Genomic DNA, 21,427 nt, shown 5'->3' with positions numbered 1-21,427 from the left:
AGTGATTTCATTTTCGAATGTAAAAATACCATTCCAGTTTGCAGATTGTACTCTTTTCAAAATCCACTGATATGGTGGATTTCTAGTATTCTTACTTTGTTGTTGTTGTTATTATCTCCAAGTAGTTATTCAGAGGTGTGTCGGTTTACTAAATCATTGATGAGTCCAATGCATCTTGATAGATATCCAGCCTTCCATCTTTCTCCCCCTTCTGCACTGGTAGATTTCTTTTTAAATAACTGTTTCAGAAAAGGGTAAGAAAGATAAGTCATGTTTGATTGAATTGTTTGTTTTGCAATTTATGAAATTATTGTCTAGCTCCTCCATTTCCAACAGAAAATGGCCAGGAATTCAGGTAGTTTTGTTTCTTAGATGAAGATCTGGAGACTATCTCATCTGGTCACGCCAGGCTAATTCAGAAATCCTGATGTTGCTGATGGTTTCATTTGAATTACAGTAACCAACCATCTTTGTTCATTGACTTCACTGGTTAAACAGGAAACACAAATTTTTAATGTAAAGTGCAGAATTCACAAACAGTAACAAAGAAAATAAGGCAAACAAAAAGCAAAATAACAAAAAACCTTTTATTTCCATTTCTTGGAGTTCTTATCTTGTATGTAAAGGCAAGGGGAAAGGGAAGGGGAGCACAGAAAGGGTGGCAAGAGGGTAAACACATGCAGCAGTGATACTCAGTAGATACTGTGTCAAACATGAACTATACAACCCTGAGGGTGGGGGATTAGGAGGGGAAAACCAATGAGGAAAGAGGCGGCACTATTCAAAAAGAAATGCACTCATTACCTGACCTATGTAACTGTAACCCCTCTGTACATCACCTTTACAATAAAAATTAATTAAATAATAAAAAATAAGTCTCAAATTCTAAACATCTTAAAATCTCATTGTTAGAATCATCAAATTAAGGTTAGAGTATCCAAGACAAAACCAGGTCATTCGTTCTGCTTTGCCTGGCAGCCACTCACTTCTTAATATCTTTAAGCAGATGGTCTTGGACAGCAAGATTATACTGGCAAAGGTGTTTGGTAAGCAGAGAACTAGTTGAATGATTTTAGTGGCTAATACTTCAGGGATAGGGACAGTCCAAACTGTAGAACAGTGCCTTTCTCTTCAGGGAAGGGTCTGCTGTGAAAACCATCCATGCCCTTGTCAGTTGATTAGAGCTCTGCTAGCCCAGCAGCTCAGAACAACACTACAAAGGTGATATCTATATGTCCCCCCAGGTTTTGGTGAGAGGTGTTGTCTATATGTACCCTCGGGTTTTGGTATTTCCTCAAAAGCTGTCTTCGGACCACACAATTGCCATAGCTTTATACCTGACAAAAATGGCAAAAGTGAGACTGAAATCTCAGGTTCATAGTAATCCCGTTAGGTATTCAGGATCATGTCTACCACTGGGGGCTTGTGGGTGTGCTGAGGCCCTCTCGGGGTAGATTAGTAATCCATGCAAAAGAGACACGTGATGCTGAGTGAAGCCCCCAGAACACAGCTATTCTGCTCTCTCCTGGCAGCCAACGAGTGAGTGGAGGTCTAGATAGAATCAGTCCTCTTGGGTCAGGTAGCCAGAGGTTCTCACTGGAATTGAAGCCAGTCAACTTTCCTGATAACACCTCAGCCAGCCGTAGACTTTGGCGAAAATTAGCTGTATGAAGTTTCTCAGAGACTCCTCATCAAAATAAAAGCATGCTTTCCTATTCAGTTCTTTAGCTGATGTTCAAAAGACTCAGAATGGTTTTTAATGAGCTAAAATCTAGACTCTTTAAAATAAAGTACGGGGTACACAGCGCGGGACCTCTTTTGCAGTTTCCTTCCCTTCAAGTCCCGGGACTTCAGTCCTATCCAATCTGCTCTCCCAGCTCTCCTGAAGGAGCCAGCATAGTATTAGTAAGAGCAGATGATCCGAAGGCCTTGCTGAGTACCAGAAACAGGCATAGGGGCTTGGTATAGGGTCCACCCACCCCTCTAATCCAGAGTGCTTGTGTCTCTTTGCAGTTGTGAAGACGACCTCTCTGAGGACAGAGATGAGCTCCTACATGGCATTTCAGAGCTGGACATCACCAATTCAGACTGTTTCCCATCTCAGCTGCTAGTGCATGGGGCTTTGGCTTTTCCTCTGGGGTTAGATACCTATCATGGTTGTGTGATAGCAGCTGCCCGCTATGGCCGGGGCAGGGTGGTTGTGACTGGCCATAAGGTATTATTTACTGTGGGGAAGCTGGGGCCCTTTCTGCTCAATGCTGTCCGCTGGCTGGATGGGGGCCGCAGAGGCAAGATCGTAGTGCAGACAGAGCTGAGAACACTGAGCGGCCTGCTGGCCGTCGGAGGCATAGACACCAGCATCGAGCCCAGTCTAACCAGCGATGCCAGCGTCTATTGCTTTGAACCGATGAGTGATATTGGGGTCAAGGAGCTGCAGGAGTTTGTGGCAGAGGGCGGTGGGCTCTTCGTTGGTGCCCAGGCCTGGTGGTGGGCCTTCAAAAACCCAGGAGTGTCTCCCCTGGCTCGATTCCCAGCAAATTTGCTCCTCAACCCCTTTGGCATCAGCATTACAAGCCAGAGCCTCAACCCAGGCCCCTTCCGTACCCCTAAAGCAGGGATAAGGACCTACCACTTCCGTTCCACCCTGGCTGAGTTCCAGGTTATCATGGGCAGAAAGAGGGGGAATGTGGAGAAAGGCTGGCTGGCCAAGCTGGGCCCCGATGGCGCAGCTTTCCTCCAGATCCCCGCAGATGAGATCCCTGCCTACATGTCAGTGCATCGGCTCCTGAGGAAGCTGCTGAGTCGTTATCGGCTCCCCGTGGCCACCCGAGAGAACCCGGTGATCAATGACTGTTGCCGAGGGGCCATGCTCTCCCTGGCCACAGGCCTAGCCCATTCTGGAAGTGACCTCTCACTGCTAGTCCCGGAAATTGAAGACATTTACAGCAGCGCCTACATGCGCCCCTCAGAATCTCCCATCACCGTGGAGGTCAACTGCACCAATCCAGGTATGGAAGGAGGGCATGGAAGCTCAGGTCAGGAGAAGCAGTGGATGGCATCACTGGGCGAGAACATGACTGCCAGAAAGCCTGTGGCTGGGGTGTGGGTGCTCTTAGAAGAGATCCGTCTGGGCAGCACGGATGGTTAGGGTTTGCAGTCCTCCAGAAGGGTTGAAGGGCGTGATGTGGGGCAGTGATAGTCTGCCCTTCCTGTACTTTTGGCAGGCACCCGATACTGCTGGATGAGTACCGCCCTCTACATACCTGGAAGACAGATTATAGAAGTGTCATTGCCGGAAGCCGCTACCTCTGCTGATCTGAAGGTCAGGCATCGTCTTAAGTGTTATGCTTTTAACTGGCATTACAGGGGGATGGTGGAGGTGGGGGGAGCTAAGAGAGATCTCAAAAAGAAGCTACTCTATTCTTCTGCAGAGACTCAATTCATCCTCATGAGTATTTCCCATTGTAGCACAAGAGCCTTCCTGACTGTAGTCTGTTCTGCTCCACATTCAGGACTGTTTAATTGTTCAACTCCACTCTCTTCTTTGCCACTTCTACACGTACACACTGCATGTGCACAACGAATCTGCCATCCTGTCTGGCCTCCTGCAGGGCCATTGTAGAGTTAAGGGCCACTTCTGTGCCCTGTTTAGTGTCTCTTCTGCCACCTATTTAACCTAAACTCAAGGAAAACAGTTCCAAGGGTCCAATGACAAGGACCATTCCATCTTTCCCATGAGAAAAGTGAGGAATCGAAACCATTCTCCACTATGTCATCTGGAATACACTGCCTCCTGTCTAATTAGCAAAGTTTAGGGGCCCCTCTGACCCCTTCCAAGGCCAGAGTTACCACAGTGCAACAAGCAACCTAGGATTCTGACTCAAAGGTACTGAGGCATTTATGGGAACTGCTTTTCCTCAGAATTAGCCTTTTGGGTTGTATGGAACCTCAGAGCACCATGTTAACATCCCCAGATGACCCACTGTGAAGCCACATGAGTCTCTTGTGAGATTCATGCATTACCTTGAGGAATGCCACGATTTCTGTTTATCTCACATTCTCTCACAGGTTTCATCCATGGAGTCATGAGGTCATGGCCTAATAACCCTTCCTAATTCCCTACCTCCTGGGCTTCCTTCCCCCACCCCTCTTCCCCCACAGTGCTTCATGCCCCGTGGTGACTCTGGAGGGGTATTTCTCTTCCAGATCCAGATTGGCTGCCACACAGATGACCTGACCAGAGCCAGCAAGCTGTTCCGAGGCCCACTCGTGATTAACCGGTGTTGCTTGGACAAACCCACAAAGTCAATCACCTGCCTCTGGGGTGGCCTGCTATACATCATTGTGCCTCAGAGTTGCAAACTGGGTTCTGTGCCCATCACCATTAAGGGGGCGGTGCATGCTCCGTATTACAAACTGGGTGAGTGGAAGCTGAGGGAGGGGAAGAGCTGGGATGGCAAATTCACTGGGACTGTTGAGAGAAAATGTAGACTAGTGGGGGATGTGAGGTAGCTAGGGTCAAGAAGAAAAGATTGAACATTGTGGCACCTGCATGATCGTGTTTCCAGGCCACGTGGGGCAAAAGCATGAGACCCTGTCTGAAAAATAGAACTAAAGGCAAAAGGACTTGAAAGCATGGCTCAAGTGGTAGAGGCCCTAGCGTGTGTGTATGTGTATTTTTATGTATATATGTGTGTTTGTGTGTGTGTATATATGTACACAGACATGCACATGTGTGTTTATGTAGGTATACATTGAAACATGTAGATGATAGATAGATAAATAGACAGATGAATATACCCATCCAATAGAGATTTCAGAAGGGTGGAAAGAAGAAGAAGGGGTGTGGCTCTTCATCAGCTTAGTGTTCTTCTGGAGCCCAGCTTGTATATTTGAACATGAAAGGTTTGGTAGCGTGTTCAAGACCCATGGCCTCTTTTCCTAGGAGAGACATCCCAGGAAGAGTGGAAGAGGCGTATCCAACAACATCCAGGCCCCTGGGGTGAGCTGGCCACAGACAATATCATCCTGACTGTGCCAACTGCCAATCTGCGTGCCCTGGAGAACCCCGAGCCGCTGCTTCGCCTCTGGGACGAGGTGATGCAGGCTGTGGCTCGGCTGGGAGCCGAACCCTTCCCACTGCGTCTGCCTCAGAGAATTGTGGCCGATGTGCAGATCTCAGTCGGTGGGTGCTCTGAACAAATCTGCCATGGTACCTTTGTTGTCTCCATAGTAGGTAGCCGGAAGGGTAAAACTATTCTGCTAGAAACACGTATGATGTCTTTATAGATATTTAAAGGATACACTAGTAGAATGATTCAGTATTAAAGAACAAATACAAAATTAAGAAGAAAACTTAGTAACATAAATGTCACATACTATTGAGAGAAAACTTAGTAACATAAATGTCACATACTGTTGAGACGTCAGAGGCATCCAGAGATGTCCCCTGGGCCCTCTCATGGGGGATTTCAAGTAGGTAAAGCTAGCAGAGGACTAGACCTAGCTCAGAGTTGGAAGACACTGAATCATATGTTCTTTGTGTTTGGGTCAGAGAGCCTAAAAATTACAGGTGAAGGAATTACATATCTTGAGGAGCCAGTGAAAGTTTTCTTGGCTTGCATGCATAATTACTATTAAGTGTCAGGGTGAGTGACTCCATATATCATCATGAACACTCCAGGAGACTGTTCATAGAGCTGAATTTTGGGGAAAAAAAATGATGTAGCAGCATGGATTCATATGGACAAGATACCATCATAAAAACAGAAATCTCTCAAGCCCAGGACTGGCAAAAAAAATAAAACAAAAAACCAGAAATCTCAAATGTCACCCCGAATGGCCATCTGCTCCCTGCCTCTGTCATCCTGGTTCAGGTGGGAAGGCAGGTGATTCACCTGTGGAATGAAGACTAAGGAGGATGAGGCAGGAAGATCAGGAGTTCAAGGTTAGCCTTGGACTATAGAACGAGTGCCAGGAAACTTGGGTTATATAATAGGATGCTATCTCAAAGGAAAAACAAAAGAAATTCTGGAAGGCTCTGGGTTTGGATTGATTGCCCTTTGGGAGTATGGACGTTGCTGAAAGTTGTCTGGGGCTATTGGATATTTGGGGAGGGAAATGGTTCAGAGGAAGATTTCATGAGATGAGAGAACAGCCATAACCCTCCCCTCTCCCCCTGCCCCTGCCCCTGCATTTCCAGGCTGGATGCATGCCGGGTACCCCATCATGTGCCATCTGGAGTCAGTGCAGGAGCTCATCAATGAGAAGCTCATCAGAACCAAGGGGCTGTGGGGCCCTGTGCACGAGCTGGGCCGCAACCAGCAACGGCAGGAGTGGGAGTTCCCGCCACACACCACCGAGGCCACCTGCAACCTGTGGTGTGTTTATGTGCACGAAACGGTCCTGGGCATTCCACGGAGCCGTGCTAACATTGCCCTGTGGCCCCCTGTTCGGGAGAAGAGAGTTCGAATCTACCTGGGCAAGGGGCCTAATGTGAAAAACTGGAATGCATGGACTGCACTGGAAACATACCTGCAGGTACCGGGCAAAAATTGAGGACGACAGGGCCTCCTTCCTGTGGGGGCCACATGTTGGATTAGGTGCTATTCTAGTGACTAAAAAGAAGACCTCCCACCACACCTCTGTAGGAATGTATAACAGCAGAGAAAGCGCTGAGGGACTGTGAAACGATTTGCAGGGCCAAAGAGAGTACTATAACTACACTTACTGTCATAGGCTTTAAAGCCAGGCATACCTGTAGTTCAGTAGCTGTCGAACAAAATTCCTCACACACACTATATATAGGTTATGACCTGTTTCTTGCTTAGATGAATGTATCAGTTCCACCTCTTGTCGACAGTCCAAGATTCCTGGCTGTCCGGGGCCTGAAGGCTGGCTTGTTGTTCAGTGCCCCAGTTTTCTGTCCCAGAGGCCTGGATCACCACTGAGGCCTGGATCACTCGGGCCTCAGATTAAGGCCAGGCATGTTCTATTCTGGTGTTTCCACCTGCCAGAGTTCTTCTCTGTTGATCCTCTCTGCTATGAGAAGGATGTAAAATGGCCAGGGAGCTGCGACTTTCACCTTGGTGTTTGGGTTGTTAACTTTGAGTTCTAGCTAGCTAGACTATCATCTTCTCTTTCTAACTCACTTTTTCTTCCTTTGGAGGAAAATGCGCATTAACCTTGTGAATTATTACAGACCTTTCATTCCTGAGTTTAGCCATCGCTGATGGTGTCTGCTTTGTGCCAAGGCACTGTGCCAGCCCCAAGGCTATGCTTAAATTTTTGCATGCTGCTGAGGCCAGCATGCAGAACAGAGAGACATCAGTGCTGGTTGGAAAGCTAACGTTTGGTGTATTCAATACTTGAAATTCATGTTTGCTGTCTGTGAATTGGCTGTCTCCCTTACCTCTCCCCTTCTCTCTCTAGCTTCAAGAGGCCTTTGGTTGGGAGCCATTCATCCGTCTCTTCGCTGAGTACAGAAACCAAACCAACTTGCCCACAGACAACGTGGACAAAATGAATCTGTGGGTCAAGATGTTCTCCCACCAAGTTCAGAAGAATCTGGCTCCGTTCTTTGAGGCCTGGGCCTGGCCCATCCAGAAGGAAGTGGCTACCAGCCTGGCCTATCTGCCTGAATGGAAGGAAAATATTATGAAATTGTACCTCCTCACACAGATGTAAGGAGTGCCCATCGAGGTGGCAGGTAGAGAGGTTTGGGGAGGTAACAGAGGTGGGGATCTACTTCCCTACCTCTGTCCTCGAGGGTCCAGGCCTTGCCTTCCTAGATCAGTGCCCCTGTGTCTTATGACCCAACTTCTGTCTCTAGGAAGTGGGTTAAGAACACCGCAACACATGGGTAAGAATTCTTCAGGAACAAGGACCCTCATTGGTTCATGAGCCCTGGCCCCTTTGCTCTCAGTGGTCAGATTCCTCCCTGCCCCACATTGACTCCATTCTCAGAGCATGGGCCCTTGTTTGTCTATTTATTGGCCCTTGGTCCCTCCTCTTGGAACGTAGCCCCTAGAGTATGGCTCTTACCTTGGCACCCTGCGGATTCTCCCTGGGCTTTTACCTGCTGGTCAAAAATATCACCCTAGACCTCCCCTTTAAGATAAATTTATTTTGTCCTCCAAACAGCTCCCAGATGACTCACACATCTTGTGAGCTTACAAAGTCCTGGAAAAGCAGCCTGGTATAGTGGGAAGGACCTAGACCCTAGCTCTTGGGAAAGTCACTTGATGAGTTTATAGTTCCTTGTGTGTGAATGGGTCTCACGGAACTGGCCAGGAAAATTCTGGTGGATGATTTGGAAGAATCTGACGAACTACTTATACAGTGCATACTACCTATCTTCAGAGGTGGTTTGATTTCCTGCGGGCCCACAAACTGGGGAGTTTCCTTGCTTTCCATAGCTTAGCAATTAAGCTCCTCGTTTCTATTAATGTGTAATCATAGAGTTCAAGTCCTGGATCTTTCACTTATTAGTTGTACGACTCTGAAAACTCCTTTATCTTCTCTGTGACTCAGTTTCCTCATTTTATAAAATGGGATCTACTTCGCAGTATTATTGTGAAGGTAAAGTTCTGTACAACAGAGTGATTAGAACAGTACCTGGCAATTAGTAAGAATTGGGTGGGGGGGGGAATCTTGGCTACCATTTTTATCATCTAATTAAGTATCATTTTAGAGCTAGCCTTCGCTTTTACATGGAATTTTCATATAAATTCATATTTTTTGTTTTCTTTAAACTGATGCACAAAAGTACAAAAATTGTCTCCTGGTTAGCCACAAAAAACATCAAAACTGGAGCTGTGGCTCAAGTGGTAGAGTGCTGGCCCTGGGCAAAAAATCTCAAGGACAGTGCCCAGCATGAGTTGAAGTCTAGAACTGGCGCGCACACACACACACATACACATACACACACACACACACACACACACACACACACACACACACACACACACACACACAAATCATACATACTGATATGCTAGGGATTATGCGATGTTTGCTATGTATATGCCTTTTGTAAAACATCTGTCTCCTCAAACAGTTATTTCTTCAGTCAAAACATTCAAACCCACTTCTGGAATGTACTTTTGAAATGTACAGTTCATAATTGAAATATACCATTGAAATGCACAGTTCATAATTGTTTTCTATCCCACCCCATTTTATACCCCTCCCTGCGAAGATTCTGATATATTGCACTGTAAATCTCAAGTAAAGATGTTAAATTCATAGTAGGTTTTGTTTGGTAAATTGCTTGGTTGGCTTGGTTGGAATAGGTCCTTGTTATATATCTCTGACCTCAAACTGTGATGGTCCTGCCTCAGCATTCAAGTTCTAGGATCAGAGGCATAAGCTACTTACCATTCTTGGCCCTAAGAAGCTGTAACACAAAATGAAAGCAAAACAATAAAAACTGCCAAGAAACAAAAATACAAGTTCATGAGGTTTAGTTTCTTTACCCATTTCTCCTGGGCCAAATTCTATCTTAAAAGCTGGAGTGGAAGTCTGTACAAAACCTAGAACAATTTCTAGATGTTATTTGTCCTTCACAAACTATCGTTGCCCAGTCCTTTGCAGTGGTGTTTAGATTTCCATAGTGAGACACATTCAAGATATTATCTCTGTCAAAAGGCACTGCACAACATAATTGTGGAACAAAATAGAAATAACCCAAAGTTCATTCAGAAAGGTTTTCTTATTTACTGATACCTTTTCTTTATCATTTTTATTAGCATTGAGGCTCTAGGATTGAGGTTGCAGACATCCAACTAGCTTTTCATTTCTTAGTTGACTATACCATTTTTCTTAATTGATAATTGGGAGAATGTGAACTACATAAAGTTTTTGTGTTCGGGGGAAGGGAAGGGATTTCTTCATCATGTCATTTCTCAGTTCTGTAATTATTTCCCTTTATTTCATGAGTATTCATTCAACATTGAATGGTCATTAATTATGAAGCATTGAGAACAGGCCAGGTATTACAATCTTCCTTTGTGTACATTGTGTCATTTAATCTTCACATTAATTTCATAGAGATAGAAACCATTACTGTTGCCATTTTTAGAATGAAAGAACTGAGTTTGCAGCAAATTACATAAGGCTGTATGGCTAATAAGTGGTAGATCGGTGAGTTGAACCCAGGTATTCTGGTTCCAGGCCAGATACAAATAATTACAGTGCTTCAAATGAAACCCAGATACATGCTTAAATACAGAAACCAGTCAGCAAACAAAAGGACCTTTATGCGGTAACTTGCCAGAGTTCGGCTCCTTATATTTACTCCTGATCTAATTTTAGCAAAAAAAAAAAAAAAAAAAAGTTCTTACTCCAAATTCCAGCCCAAAGAAAGAATTTCAGATGTTTCCAGATAAGTAGCACTGACTGAGGGGAGCACTTCTCCATCAGGCAGGTCTTTGAGGTTCTAAGTTATTCGGGTTCTAGTCATTCTCTCCTGAGTGTCTTGAAGTAAATCCTCTGGTTTATTGGACTTTGAGTGATAGATTATTTTTGGTAAGTGCCTAAGTCCGACATAGTGCATGTTCTCAGGGAGGAAATTGCATCCTCAGTCTTTTAGAATTAAATTGTATCCATCCCTGCTCGTGTTTAATCTATTTACAGCAGTAAAGCCTGGGGATCCTTTATTTTAAAAAGTGAAGTTATCTATGTCACACCCCTGTCTGAAAGCCTACAGCAGTACTTCCAATTTAAGATGATGGACTAAACATGTAAGTTTGCCTCCCCTCCCTCCCCAGGCCCCATTGAAATCGAAGTCAAGAAAAACAGAAAGAGAGTTGACACATCTCAGCAAAGGAAATGGACAGCATTTGGTTGGAGAAGATCTCACCACATTTCCAGAAGAGAGGAAAAAAAAAAAAAGAGAGAGAGGAGGAAGTATGGTAATGTGCTGAAAGAGGGAAGGTACCTTTCAGACAGAATGTAAGCTGATCTGAACATCATAACCCCAAAGAGACTTGAACACTGAAAGTGTCTATTTACAAAAGAATTGTTCCAGTTGTAAATTTGTTCCCTACCCTATTCTACCCCAACCCTTGTGCACAGAGCACACGCAGCCTATTCTTGGTAACAGTTAAAAATTCATTGTCGTTGTGGTTGTCTGTATAAAGGAGTTGCATAAACTGCCTGCAAAGAGGTAAGAGTTGGTACTGCAAATAAAATTATTTTGTGGAAATAAGTGGTCCCCTAGCCTATCACCCAACTCTACTAAGAGTCGAGACCCAGAGTGAAGTGTCTACTTACAGAAGAAACTTGTTATTGGAACAGATGTAAATACAGAATCATAGAAGAAACCCATACCATTCCCCGTCGAAGTCAGTATTTAACATTTAAGCATAAATGTGAATTTTCTTCTAGAGATTCCCAAACATGGAGGTGAGGAGGAAAGATCAGGGAGAAGTATAAAGAATATAACCATGTAGAATTAAAGGGTTTGAAAATTACTACCAACACTAGAGGAAATTAAGTCAAGGAGGGGAAAATGTGACTTAAAAATCTGTTTATCTTCAGAGAGATTTGACATGTAAGATGGTAACAGGATATGAAAGAGACAGAGAGAAGAAGGGGGGAGAAACTAAGAATAATATGAATCCTTCAGCGGTAAAACATGACTGCCAAAGAAAATATTCAGTAGACCATGCTGAAAAGGGATATGAAAGAAATCTTCTCAGATACACGGGAAAAAGAAATAGACAGAAAATATGAGAAAAAGGAAAAGACATAGACAATCATATGTAAACATTAGGTTACCTAGAAAACATGGGAGAAGAAAATAACTGAATTTTTAAAACTAAGTTTCCAGACTAACAGATCAAAAACAAACGATACCTAGATACAATCTGATTTCTGATTAGAATTCTAATTGCCCAGCAGTCCCATTTTGGATGAGAGCACAGTCTTATCTGGGGCTGTGAATATTATGCATTCTGTGCCGTAGTATCCATGAGAAGCTGGGATGACTGAGAATAAAAGACATTCTTTAATCAACAAAAAGATAGACGAATCAAAAATATGTCAAGAATGTTAGTTCTAATGATGAAGCAACGTAAAATGATACCTGAGTTTACTTACCCACAAGCATAAGAGGAGAGTGGCTTTGACTTTGGCAGTAAATAATTTCCTTTCCAGAGATACAGGTGGGATGTTGGGTGTGTAGGAAAGAAAGTATCTTGACTTTCGCTTGTCTCTCAGTAAAAAAACATTTTCATAGCCAAACTAATGGTGATAAATGTGTATTTGTCTTTGGTGTTCTGACCTGTCAACAAAGCATGAAAGGCTTAATTTCTGATTCATAATTGAAGTTGAAAGTGATGCTGATATGCTAAGTAAAAAAGAAAACAGAAAGAAGTTGAGATTTAGTGGGGCAGGGAAGGGAGGAGTAGAAGGTAGAGTGGGATATCCCTTATGTATTCAAAGTGGGGAGGAAACAAGGTTTTCAGTATAGCAATCCATGCTATACATTAAACCAAAAGAAATACTAAGCTGGCATATCTATCAAACATTTGAAGAAGGATAGGGGAGGAAAAGGAAGGAAAGGGGAGATACTATAAGTTAAATCCTTATCTTTTGTAATGAGGAATTATTAAAGATTAAAAGTTGCTCTACAGTCCATAAATCAAGAAACTATTGTTCAAACATTATTTAAAAGTAGGAAGTTAGTGGCCAGAAGATTCAAAAATAGATATTGTTTAAAAGCATCCGGGGCATGGAACTAAGGAAGAGTAGCGAGGGAAACTTTTTCATTTCAAGTTCTTCTGTACTATTTAATTTTGTATCTTGTGCATGTATGACTTTGAAAAAGTTTCTAATAAACACAGAGAAACGATATTCAATGGCTTCACATTGATTTAAGATGCCACAGGACCCAAACCCTTGATTTGCTGATTTGCCTTACAAAGCCTCCAAGTTACCTTGCTATTGAGCTGGTACTAGGGCTTGCACTCAGTCTGAGTATTATCACTTACTACCTCTTTTGCACAAGGCTGTTGATCTACCATTGAACCACAGCTCCATTTCTGGTTGTTGTTTTTTTTAATTTGTTTTGGTTTGGTTTAGTTTGGTTTGGCTTTTTGGTGGTGAATTGGAGATAAAGAGTCTCATAGACTTTACTACCTGGGCTAGCTTCAAACCACAATCCTCATTTCTCAGCCTCCTGAGTAGCTAGGATAATAGGCATGAGCCATTGTCTAAATATTTGGATTTACCTTACATGTAACTTATCATATAGCCTAATTCTTCCAGTTTAGCCTCATTAAATACCTGCCAGTGATTCAAGCACACTTTGCTTTTTCTATGGGTGTTCTAGAAATAGTGAAAGAACTGTGCTGGTTGCATAATGTCTGATTAAGCCAATGTACAATATTATTTGAATGAAGAGATGCTTAAGAGAGCATTCTCTAGTGTTCTAGCTATCTCTATTTTGGGAAACAGTTTGAGAAGATGCATGTGACAGTGCAAGTTCTTCTATGCTCCTGTCCATTTAATAGCTTTACAGGTTTTAGTCTTTCTTGAGACCAGCTGGCATCAGAGGATTTCTGTCCATCTGTCAGCTCCTTCCATATGTTCTCTGCCACAGCTTACAGCTGTTTTTGCTACACTTGAAAACTCAGTTGCCTATCTGATGGAAATCTTCAGCCTAAATTCTCGTGCTATGTTCTCTTAGCATCTCTTCGTTCTCCATTTTCATTAACATCTCTGGTTGAAAATAAGTATTCATAGCAAAGTCTTTTCTTGACTGAGCTAGCATCTCCTCTCTGTTCCCTGCATCCTTAGATTCTGGAAAAAGGATTTGCCCTCACAGAGAATGGTTTCTAGAGTGTTCTTGTTATAGAAATAACCCAAGTTCTTTTCTGTCTCCCACCACTCCACTCCATCTGTACCCTGGTAAAAGGAAAGTAAAATATGCCATTTGTTCACTTTACTGTGTTGTTTAATGCAGAGTCATCTACAGCCCTATGTGAGCAGTGGCTTCACAGGCAATAATTCTGAGGCAGTATTTGGTTTTTGTTTATTTTAGAAATCTTTCCTATCTGCTCTTCATAGGTCAATCACCGATATACTTAGTGTCTAAATCAGCACTCTAACCCCAAGGCCACAATCTCACTTCCTGTACAAAAGTATCTTTACAGGATAATAGACTAATAGCATGGGCTAGTAGTAACTAGAGTGGTTTTATTCCTTGTAAAACCTATGGACCTCAATGGCTTCCATCTGGAAAAAAATGTATTATTTGATTCATATCATTGGGGATCAGTCTTTTGTACATGGAAGAGAAAGAGTAGAAGGTGATCTTCCACTTCCTGGACATATTTCTTCTCAGCTCACATCCATACGCATATACATACACATGTACTTACATATATGAACACATGCACACGCTTCCACACATGAATCATTTGCACACAATGAATTCAGTGCTATGGAGAAGAGATTCTTTGCTAGAACATTGGCAGTTTAGGGAATGGTCAGTGCTCTTGTTTCCAGATGGGTGGCTGGATTTATAGCTACTCAGTTACATTCAGAATAAATTGAATAAATGAGAGATAAACAGGGGTGGAACAAAAGGATAGAAACATACTACCTTACACATGTAACTGTAATCCCTCTGTATATCATCCTGACAAATTAAATTTTAAAAAATGATAGAAGAAAATAGGCTATATACTGGCCACTGAAGACAGTATCAGGAAACAATTTATGTCAATATCAATATGTGCACCTATGAGCTATTAAAGTTAATTCCAGGCCAGGTGCTGGTGGCTCATGCAGGTAATCCTAGTTCCTCAGTAGATTGTATTTTGAGGATTGTGGTTCGAAGCCAGGCAGGGAAGACTCTTTTCTGCAATTAACCACCAGGAAATTGAAAATGGAACTCTGGCTCAGCGTGATAGAATGCTAGCCTTGAGCAAAAGGAGTTTGGGGACAGCACCTCGGACCAAAGTTCAAGCTCTACAACCAACAAAACAAAACAAAACCAAAGTTACTTCTGTTCATTTGAAATATACTGAACCTAAACTGTATATGATTAAGAAATGCATGTGAAGTACTCAAGATTTATTTCCATGAACTGCTTACATTTTGACCAAAGATTATTTTTAGAGAGTGCCAAAAACTATTTGTGACCTTTCTAAGTCTTAGAGTATTCCAAAAATAAAATGGAGACTGCATGATAGAACTTGTGGGACAGACACAGGTTTGTTTTTTGAGGATAAGATGATCAGAGACACAAATACAAACTCTTTCCAGACCGCCCTGCAGGCCCAGGGCCGAGAACAACCAGCAGGTACCCTGTGCCAGGGCTCTTGGAAGATTCTGTGCATCCAATGAGAGCCAAGAGCCCAGATGCTAATTTCCTTTACTCTACACTAAGGAAATAGGTAGTGGCAGCAACTCCGACTTCAGTTTAGTTTAGTTTAGTTTTGTTTTTTCTCCAAGTCCTGGGGCTACGGGGCGGGGGGGGGGGGAGGCACTGTCCTTGATTTTTCTCAAGGCTAGGTTGAGCCACAGCACCACTTCTGGCTTTTTTCTGTGTATGTAGCACAGAGGAATCAAACACAGGGCTTTGTGTATGCTAAGCAAGCACTCTACCACTACACCATGCTCCCAGCCCAGCTTTAGTGTTTTCAGATACAGCATTTCTATTTTTATACTAGCTGTCTTCATAGCCTTCTTTGCCTCTTTGGCAAAGGAGATTAATAGTAGGCCTTAAGACTTAATAGTCCAAAAAACAATAAACAATATGAGCTTATTGTTTAATTGCTGTTCTCACTAGCTGGAGCAGATTTAACCTTAGCTCTTCATAGGGAATTAACTATATAAAAAAGGAGGAAGACAGCTGGTTCACAGATGTAATGTTGACAATGATGTTTGGCGTAAATCCTATTCGACCTATAGTTGTGAAAAAAAAATAAGGTAAAAAGACACTCCCCATCCCATAATCCCTTGGTAGAAGGACTGTACAGACACTCATTTGTTTCTCTATGATGGGACTATTATTGGTTCCAGCCTTCTATGGCCCGAATATCTGTGATATAGGCACAAAAGAATGTAAATTCATCCAGTGTCAGTGGCGCATGCCTGTAATCCTAACTACTCAGGAAGCTGAGATCTTAGGACTGAGGTTCACAGCCAGCCTGTGCAGAAAAGTCCATGAGAGTCTTCTCTCTCATTAAGCACCAGAAAACCAGAAATGATCCTGTGACTCAGTGGTAAGAGCATTGGCCTTGAGCACCAAAGTTCAGGGACCGTGCACAAGTCCTGAGTTCAAGCTCCAGAACTGACACACAAAATGTATGTTCTGGGCCAGGAGTTTGGCCTAGTGGTAGAGTACTTGCCTAGCATGCGCGACGAGTCTGGTTCGATTCCTTGGCACTACATACATAGAAAAAGCCGGAAGTGGTGCTGAGGCCTAAGTGGTAGAGCTCTAGCCTTGAGAAAGTCCAAGGACAGGGTTCAGGCCCTTAGCTCAAGCCCAGGACTGGCAAAAAAAAAAAATATGTTCAGTTTAACTTCATGAATACACCAGAGAAACACATCAAATATTTTATAACTCTGAATTAGAACTTGTCACCTATCAAGAGAAGCAATCACCACAAGCTCTGTTGTTTCTGACAAAGAATCAGGCAGATATTTGCTCCTGGAGAGAAACTGCTGTAATATAAGCATTTTCATACATGTACTAAATAATGAAACATGTCATAGGGTAAGTCTTTCATAAATAATCTCAATAACTTTTCCTTCATTCCCACCATAACACAATTTTTAATGAACACATGTAAGAGTTATGTGATGATTATAATAATCATTATATTATTCTGGATCTTCCAGGAGGCAGAAATGGAGAAAGGATCGAAAATTTAAGAATGTATCAGTGGTTATGAATACATTCTTAAAATGAGGTTTCTGAAGGGCAGCCTTAGATAGAATATGAAGAGGGAACCAGAGGATGCCAGGCACAGAATCAGACTTCAGTGTAGACTTAACCCTAGGGAGGAGAGAAGAAGCAAGAAAGGCTTGTACTGCAGTGGGAAGTTTCTTGAAGGCCCCTGGGGAGTCCTGGAGCCAGAATTATCCATCAGCACAACCCCAGATCTCCTTGCAATCACCCTTAATCATTGGCTGGGAAAAGCCCTTGGGCAGTGTGGCCATGGGGCCAAGGATTCCAGAACCCACCAGCTGGGGCCACCTGGCATGCACACACCCTGCAGTTGGAAATCTGAGAGCAGTGCTTTTGTGACCACCGCATTACTTCTTCTTAAGACAGCTGTAGACACCTGCTCTGGATCATCTTAAATAGTGACTTCGTAAACCTCCCCAGTGACTCACATCAGGCCATGCACATAGGTGGACCCAACATTTCCATGCCTAAATTAGAAGGAGGCTAATCCCTTCCAGATTCTTAATGTCCTTAAGGGAAAGAATATACAGGACCTTATGAAGTCAAGTCTGTGACTAAAAGTAATTGAAAGACTACAGAGAGCTTTCAATTCACAATTAGGAAGGAGCCCCTGTGCTTGATTAGTGATAACCTGAAATTACTGCATAAACATTTGCACAGAATTCCCCCCCCCAAAAAAACCCTAAACAATATGCACTGGTAGCTATAACTTTAGTTTCTGTATGTGTCTTTTGTGCGCTGGATAATTAAGTATGGTAGTATTTATGTATTGACTATGAATAACCCAGGGAAAGCTACTTATGGAAATGCAAAAGACATACATTTATTTGACAGACGCTAATATTTAGACTTACCTTTACAACTTGAAATGGCTTCATTCTTCTCCCTCCCACCCCACCCCTTCTGAAGGGAGAGGTGGATTCTCGGCAGAAAAATAGGATTTGGTTTGAAAAAGACAGGAAGTGTAGAGATTAGATGGTGAGGAGGCAATTACGGTGTATGTGGTATTTCTTAAATACTGTTGAATTTCGTGAGGCCCAGGCCGTCTCTCAAAATCTGGCTTACACATTTCCTTACTTGTAGTGCTATCGAGAAATTGCAGTGGCATGAATACTTGTCAACTTTCTCAGACAGATCTCACAATGTAATGTCCCCCACTCAGCTCTGCCCACGGATGACATCTGTTTCTTGAGGTTAATTATTGTCTCTCCTTTACTGCAAGTTCTTCTGTGATCCTTTGGTCAGAAATAGACAAAACCACACACAAAAAAAGGGGGAAAAGATCCAGAAATGATATAACCAGCAAGTCCAACAAAGTTCACTTTAAGCCAAAATCAGCCAGAAGAGCTGGTCATGATTTATCAATAAAGGCAGCGATCTAACAAGGAAATGCAATAATTGTGAATATGCATGTACCGAATGATGGTATAAACAATTTCATAAAGCAAATATCGCTGATTATTAAGTAAATGACCAGAAGCAAGAATAATAGGTAAATGCAAACCTAATTCTCAATAGATAAGTCATCCAGAAAAAAAAAATCAGGAAAGAAACTTCTAAGTTAGATTGCATCGAAGATCACATGGACTTAACAGTAACCTACAGAATGTTTCAGATAATAGCTGTGGCATATAACATTCTTCTCAGCATCTTGTGTGACATTCATACATTTTTTTTAAATAAAAAGGGGGGAAAGGAAAAGGGAAGCACTTCCTGTACTTTATTAGATTATAATGGGATAAAATTCACAATTAAGAGGAGATACTACACATTGAAAAGTTAACTTTCGTGGTTTTAAAATTCCTAGTATCAAATAAAAAATACAGCACAATTTATCAGTACCTTTGAGATACCGCAAGGGGAACTCTAAGTGTATAGCTGAACACCTACATTAAAATTTAGAAAAAAATAAGGATAAAACTGGTTAAATCTCAAATCACATCGCTCCTACGGGGCGAACATATGGGACTTGCATAAAGGAAATCTTTTAACCACAAAAAGGCCCTGGGCCGGCGCGCAGCGCGGAGGGCGCACGGCCGGCTGCGGCCACCAGGGGGAGCCCGGGGCCGCGGGGGCCGCGGGCCGCGCAGCCGCGGGGGGGCCGTGCCTCCGAAGATGGTGTGTTGGCGGACAACATCCGGAAAGGAAGCTGTGCCTGGGGCGGGGCTGCTCTAGCCCGAATCCCCGAAGGCCCCCTTCCAGCCTCACTCCCTCCTCCAGACACGCCACCACCCCGAGGCAGCGGCCCTCACAGCCACCCATTCCAATCAGCCCCGGCTCGGCCGTGCTGTAAAGCAGCCTGTCAGAGAGGCCACGCCTCATGCAAGCCACGCCCAGTGCGGCCCCCTGCGATGCCACGCCCCGGTGTCGGCCACGCCCACCTCACCCTTCCGTGCGGCCACGCCCCCGCGTAAGTCCCGCCCCCCAACACGTCTCCACAGTGCTTCTGCTCCTACTGGAAGCCACCCCAGAACAGCCCCTCGTCCTTGAAAACCCCATCCCTAGGGCAAGGCCATGCCCCTGAAGACCCCGCCCCCAAAAGGCCTATCCCCGCGACCCCGCCCAATCGATGCCCCGCCCCTTGAAGCCCCGCCCCCAAGAGGCCCCTCCCTATGTGTACCCACCTCCAGATTCCCCGCCCCCGAGGACCCGTCCCTGAAAGGCCCCCTCTCTATGTGTCCCCGCCCCCGAGAGGCCCCGCCCCTAGGAGACCCCGCCCCCGGATTCCCCGCCCTGTTGAATCCTCGCCCCCTAGACCACGCCCCCAGGAGGCCCCGCCCCTGGATTCCCCGCCCCCAAGAGACCCCGCCCCCGCGGACTGGCCCTGGCTGCCCTGCCCCCGCCCCCAGGCCCCGCCTCGAGAGGCCACGCCCCCGAGAAGCCACGCCCTCTGGATACCCCGCCCCTCGCGGCCGGGCCCTGGCTGCCCCGCCCCCGAGAACCTCAGCGGCCGCAGGATCCGCCCGTCCAGACTGCGGGTCCGCGGGTCTGCGGGGATCCGGGCGCTCCGGAGTAAGTTGTTTAGTTTTCCTGAGTGGCGTGGCGGGCGGGCGGGTGGCCCTGGGGGCCCTGGGTTCCCAGAGGTGCCCGAAGGATGCTGAAGACGATTCCCTCCTGGAAGTGGAGGTGCGCGTGTCTGGACGCCTCCCTGGTTCCTCCGCGCCCGCCGGTCCCCGGGGGAAGCGCACGGCGCCCGGGGCGGCCTGCCGGGACAGCTCGCTCCTCTGTGAGTTTCCTGCCAAGCTAGGAAGGCGCCAGGACGTGGATTCTCTTCTCAGAGGTTCTCGAGCCCGCATCTGGAGCTCAGGTCTGCGGATCTGCCTCCACTTACCCTCCTCCAGTCCTGAGCCGTAGAGGCTGATCACCTCGACTTCCCAGGCGGTGGGAGACGGGAAGGGCGTGGGGCTGGGGGGTGGAGCCGGGCAGATTCCACAGAAGTGCGGGCTGGCGTGGGGGTGGGGGCCGGCAGTGTGGCCCACAGACCTGGGTTGCATTCCTCGGTACCACATATATAGGAAAAGGCTGGAGTGGTGCTGTGGCTCCAGTGGTAGAGCTCTAACCTTGAGAAAGCCCAAAGACAGTACTCAGGCCCTGAGCTCAAACCGACAAAAAATGAAATTTGTCTGGGGGGGACGGGGAGGTCACTAAATAACTAAATGCCAGACCTAGAAGCCTGCAAACAAAATAGAATAAAACCTAAGAGCTCTGCAAATGTCACCTTCCGGGAAGTAAGTAGATGGGAGAGGTTATGGATGAATCTTGTAGACTGGAATGCATCCTGGGGGGGAAGGGGTTAAGACCTAGAAGCCTGAAAACAAAATAAAATAAAGCCTGAAGGGCTGTGCTAAGGTCACCTACCCAGGAGTAAGTAGATGGGAGAGGTTAGGGATGACTCTTGTAGACTGGAATGCATCCTGGGGTGGAGGGGTTACTAAATAACCAAATTCCAGACCCAGAAGCCTGAAAACAAAATAAAATAAAACCTGAAGGGCTCTGCTAATGTCACCTTCCGGGGAGTAAGTAGATGGGAACGGTTATGGATGAATCTTGTAGACTGGAATGCATCCTGCAGATGCAACCCAGTCTTAGTCTAAATATGAATGTAGACTAGAACTGGCATTGGAGAGAGATGGAGAGAAGACTGGCTGAAGGAAGTAACTGTCAACAGGAATGGCAGGGACCAGCAAAGGGAGGGATGAAATGTAGCTCCCCTTTAGTAGCTGACTTAGTTTAAGCTGTCCTCCAATGCAAATTCCAATACAGGGATTGTCTGCATGAGGTAGAGAAGCAGAAAGCCAGGTGAGGAGATGGGGAGAATGAGGCAAGGAAGGGAAGGAGACCAACAAGAGGGGATGTGGAGTTCAGTCCCCAGGGGACATCTGAGGGGCTGCTAAGCTGCACTGAGGACCTGCACTGCCCATGGGTCTGCCATCTCACTGTTACCTATGGAGGGGAGAGAATCTGAGTGCACTGGAGCCTCGCTGTGACAGAAGTTGCTAG

General features: G+C 44.8%; 1 protein-coding gene across 3 annotated transcripts in view; it reads left to right on the top strand.

Moving 5' to 3' along the window:
• The window catches only part of LOC150063723 (TRPM8 channel-associated factor 1), a 28,924-nt gene extending 17,344 nt beyond the window's left edge, over positions 1–11,580 (top strand). For 2 of the 3 annotated variants that reach the window (XM_090333454.1, XM_090333453.1), the window contains exons 3-9: positions 2,014–3,008; positions 3,225–3,322; positions 4,207–4,420; positions 4,946–5,185; positions 6,203–6,540; positions 7,432–7,682; positions 10,770–11,580. In XM_090333454.1, coding sequence (XP_090189580.1) covers positions 2,014–3,008; positions 3,225–3,322; positions 4,207–4,420; positions 4,946–5,185; positions 6,203–6,540; positions 7,432–7,682; positions 10,770–10,779 — 2,146 coding nt within the window. In that variant the 3' untranslated portion in view covers positions 10,780–11,580. Of the gene's footprint in view, positions 1–2,013; positions 3,009–3,224; positions 3,323–4,206; positions 4,421–4,945; positions 5,186–6,202; positions 6,541–7,431; positions 7,709–10,769 lie in introns of all 3 variants that reach the window. The other variant, XM_090333455.1, reaches the window with a different exon arrangement.
• Positions 11,581–21,427: the final 9,847 nt, after the last annotated feature.

Source organism: Megascapheus bottae, chromosome 5 (assembly GCF_031878675.1).
Source record: "Megascapheus bottae isolate mThoBot1 chromosome 5, mThoBot2.hap1, whole genome shotgun sequence".
In the NCBI taxonomy this organism is placed as follows: Eukaryota; Metazoa; Chordata; class Mammalia; order Rodentia; family Geomyidae; genus Megascapheus; species Megascapheus bottae.
The sequence above is the reverse complement of the archived record's forward strand: the minus strand, read 5'-3'. Positions and strand labels throughout refer to the sequence as shown.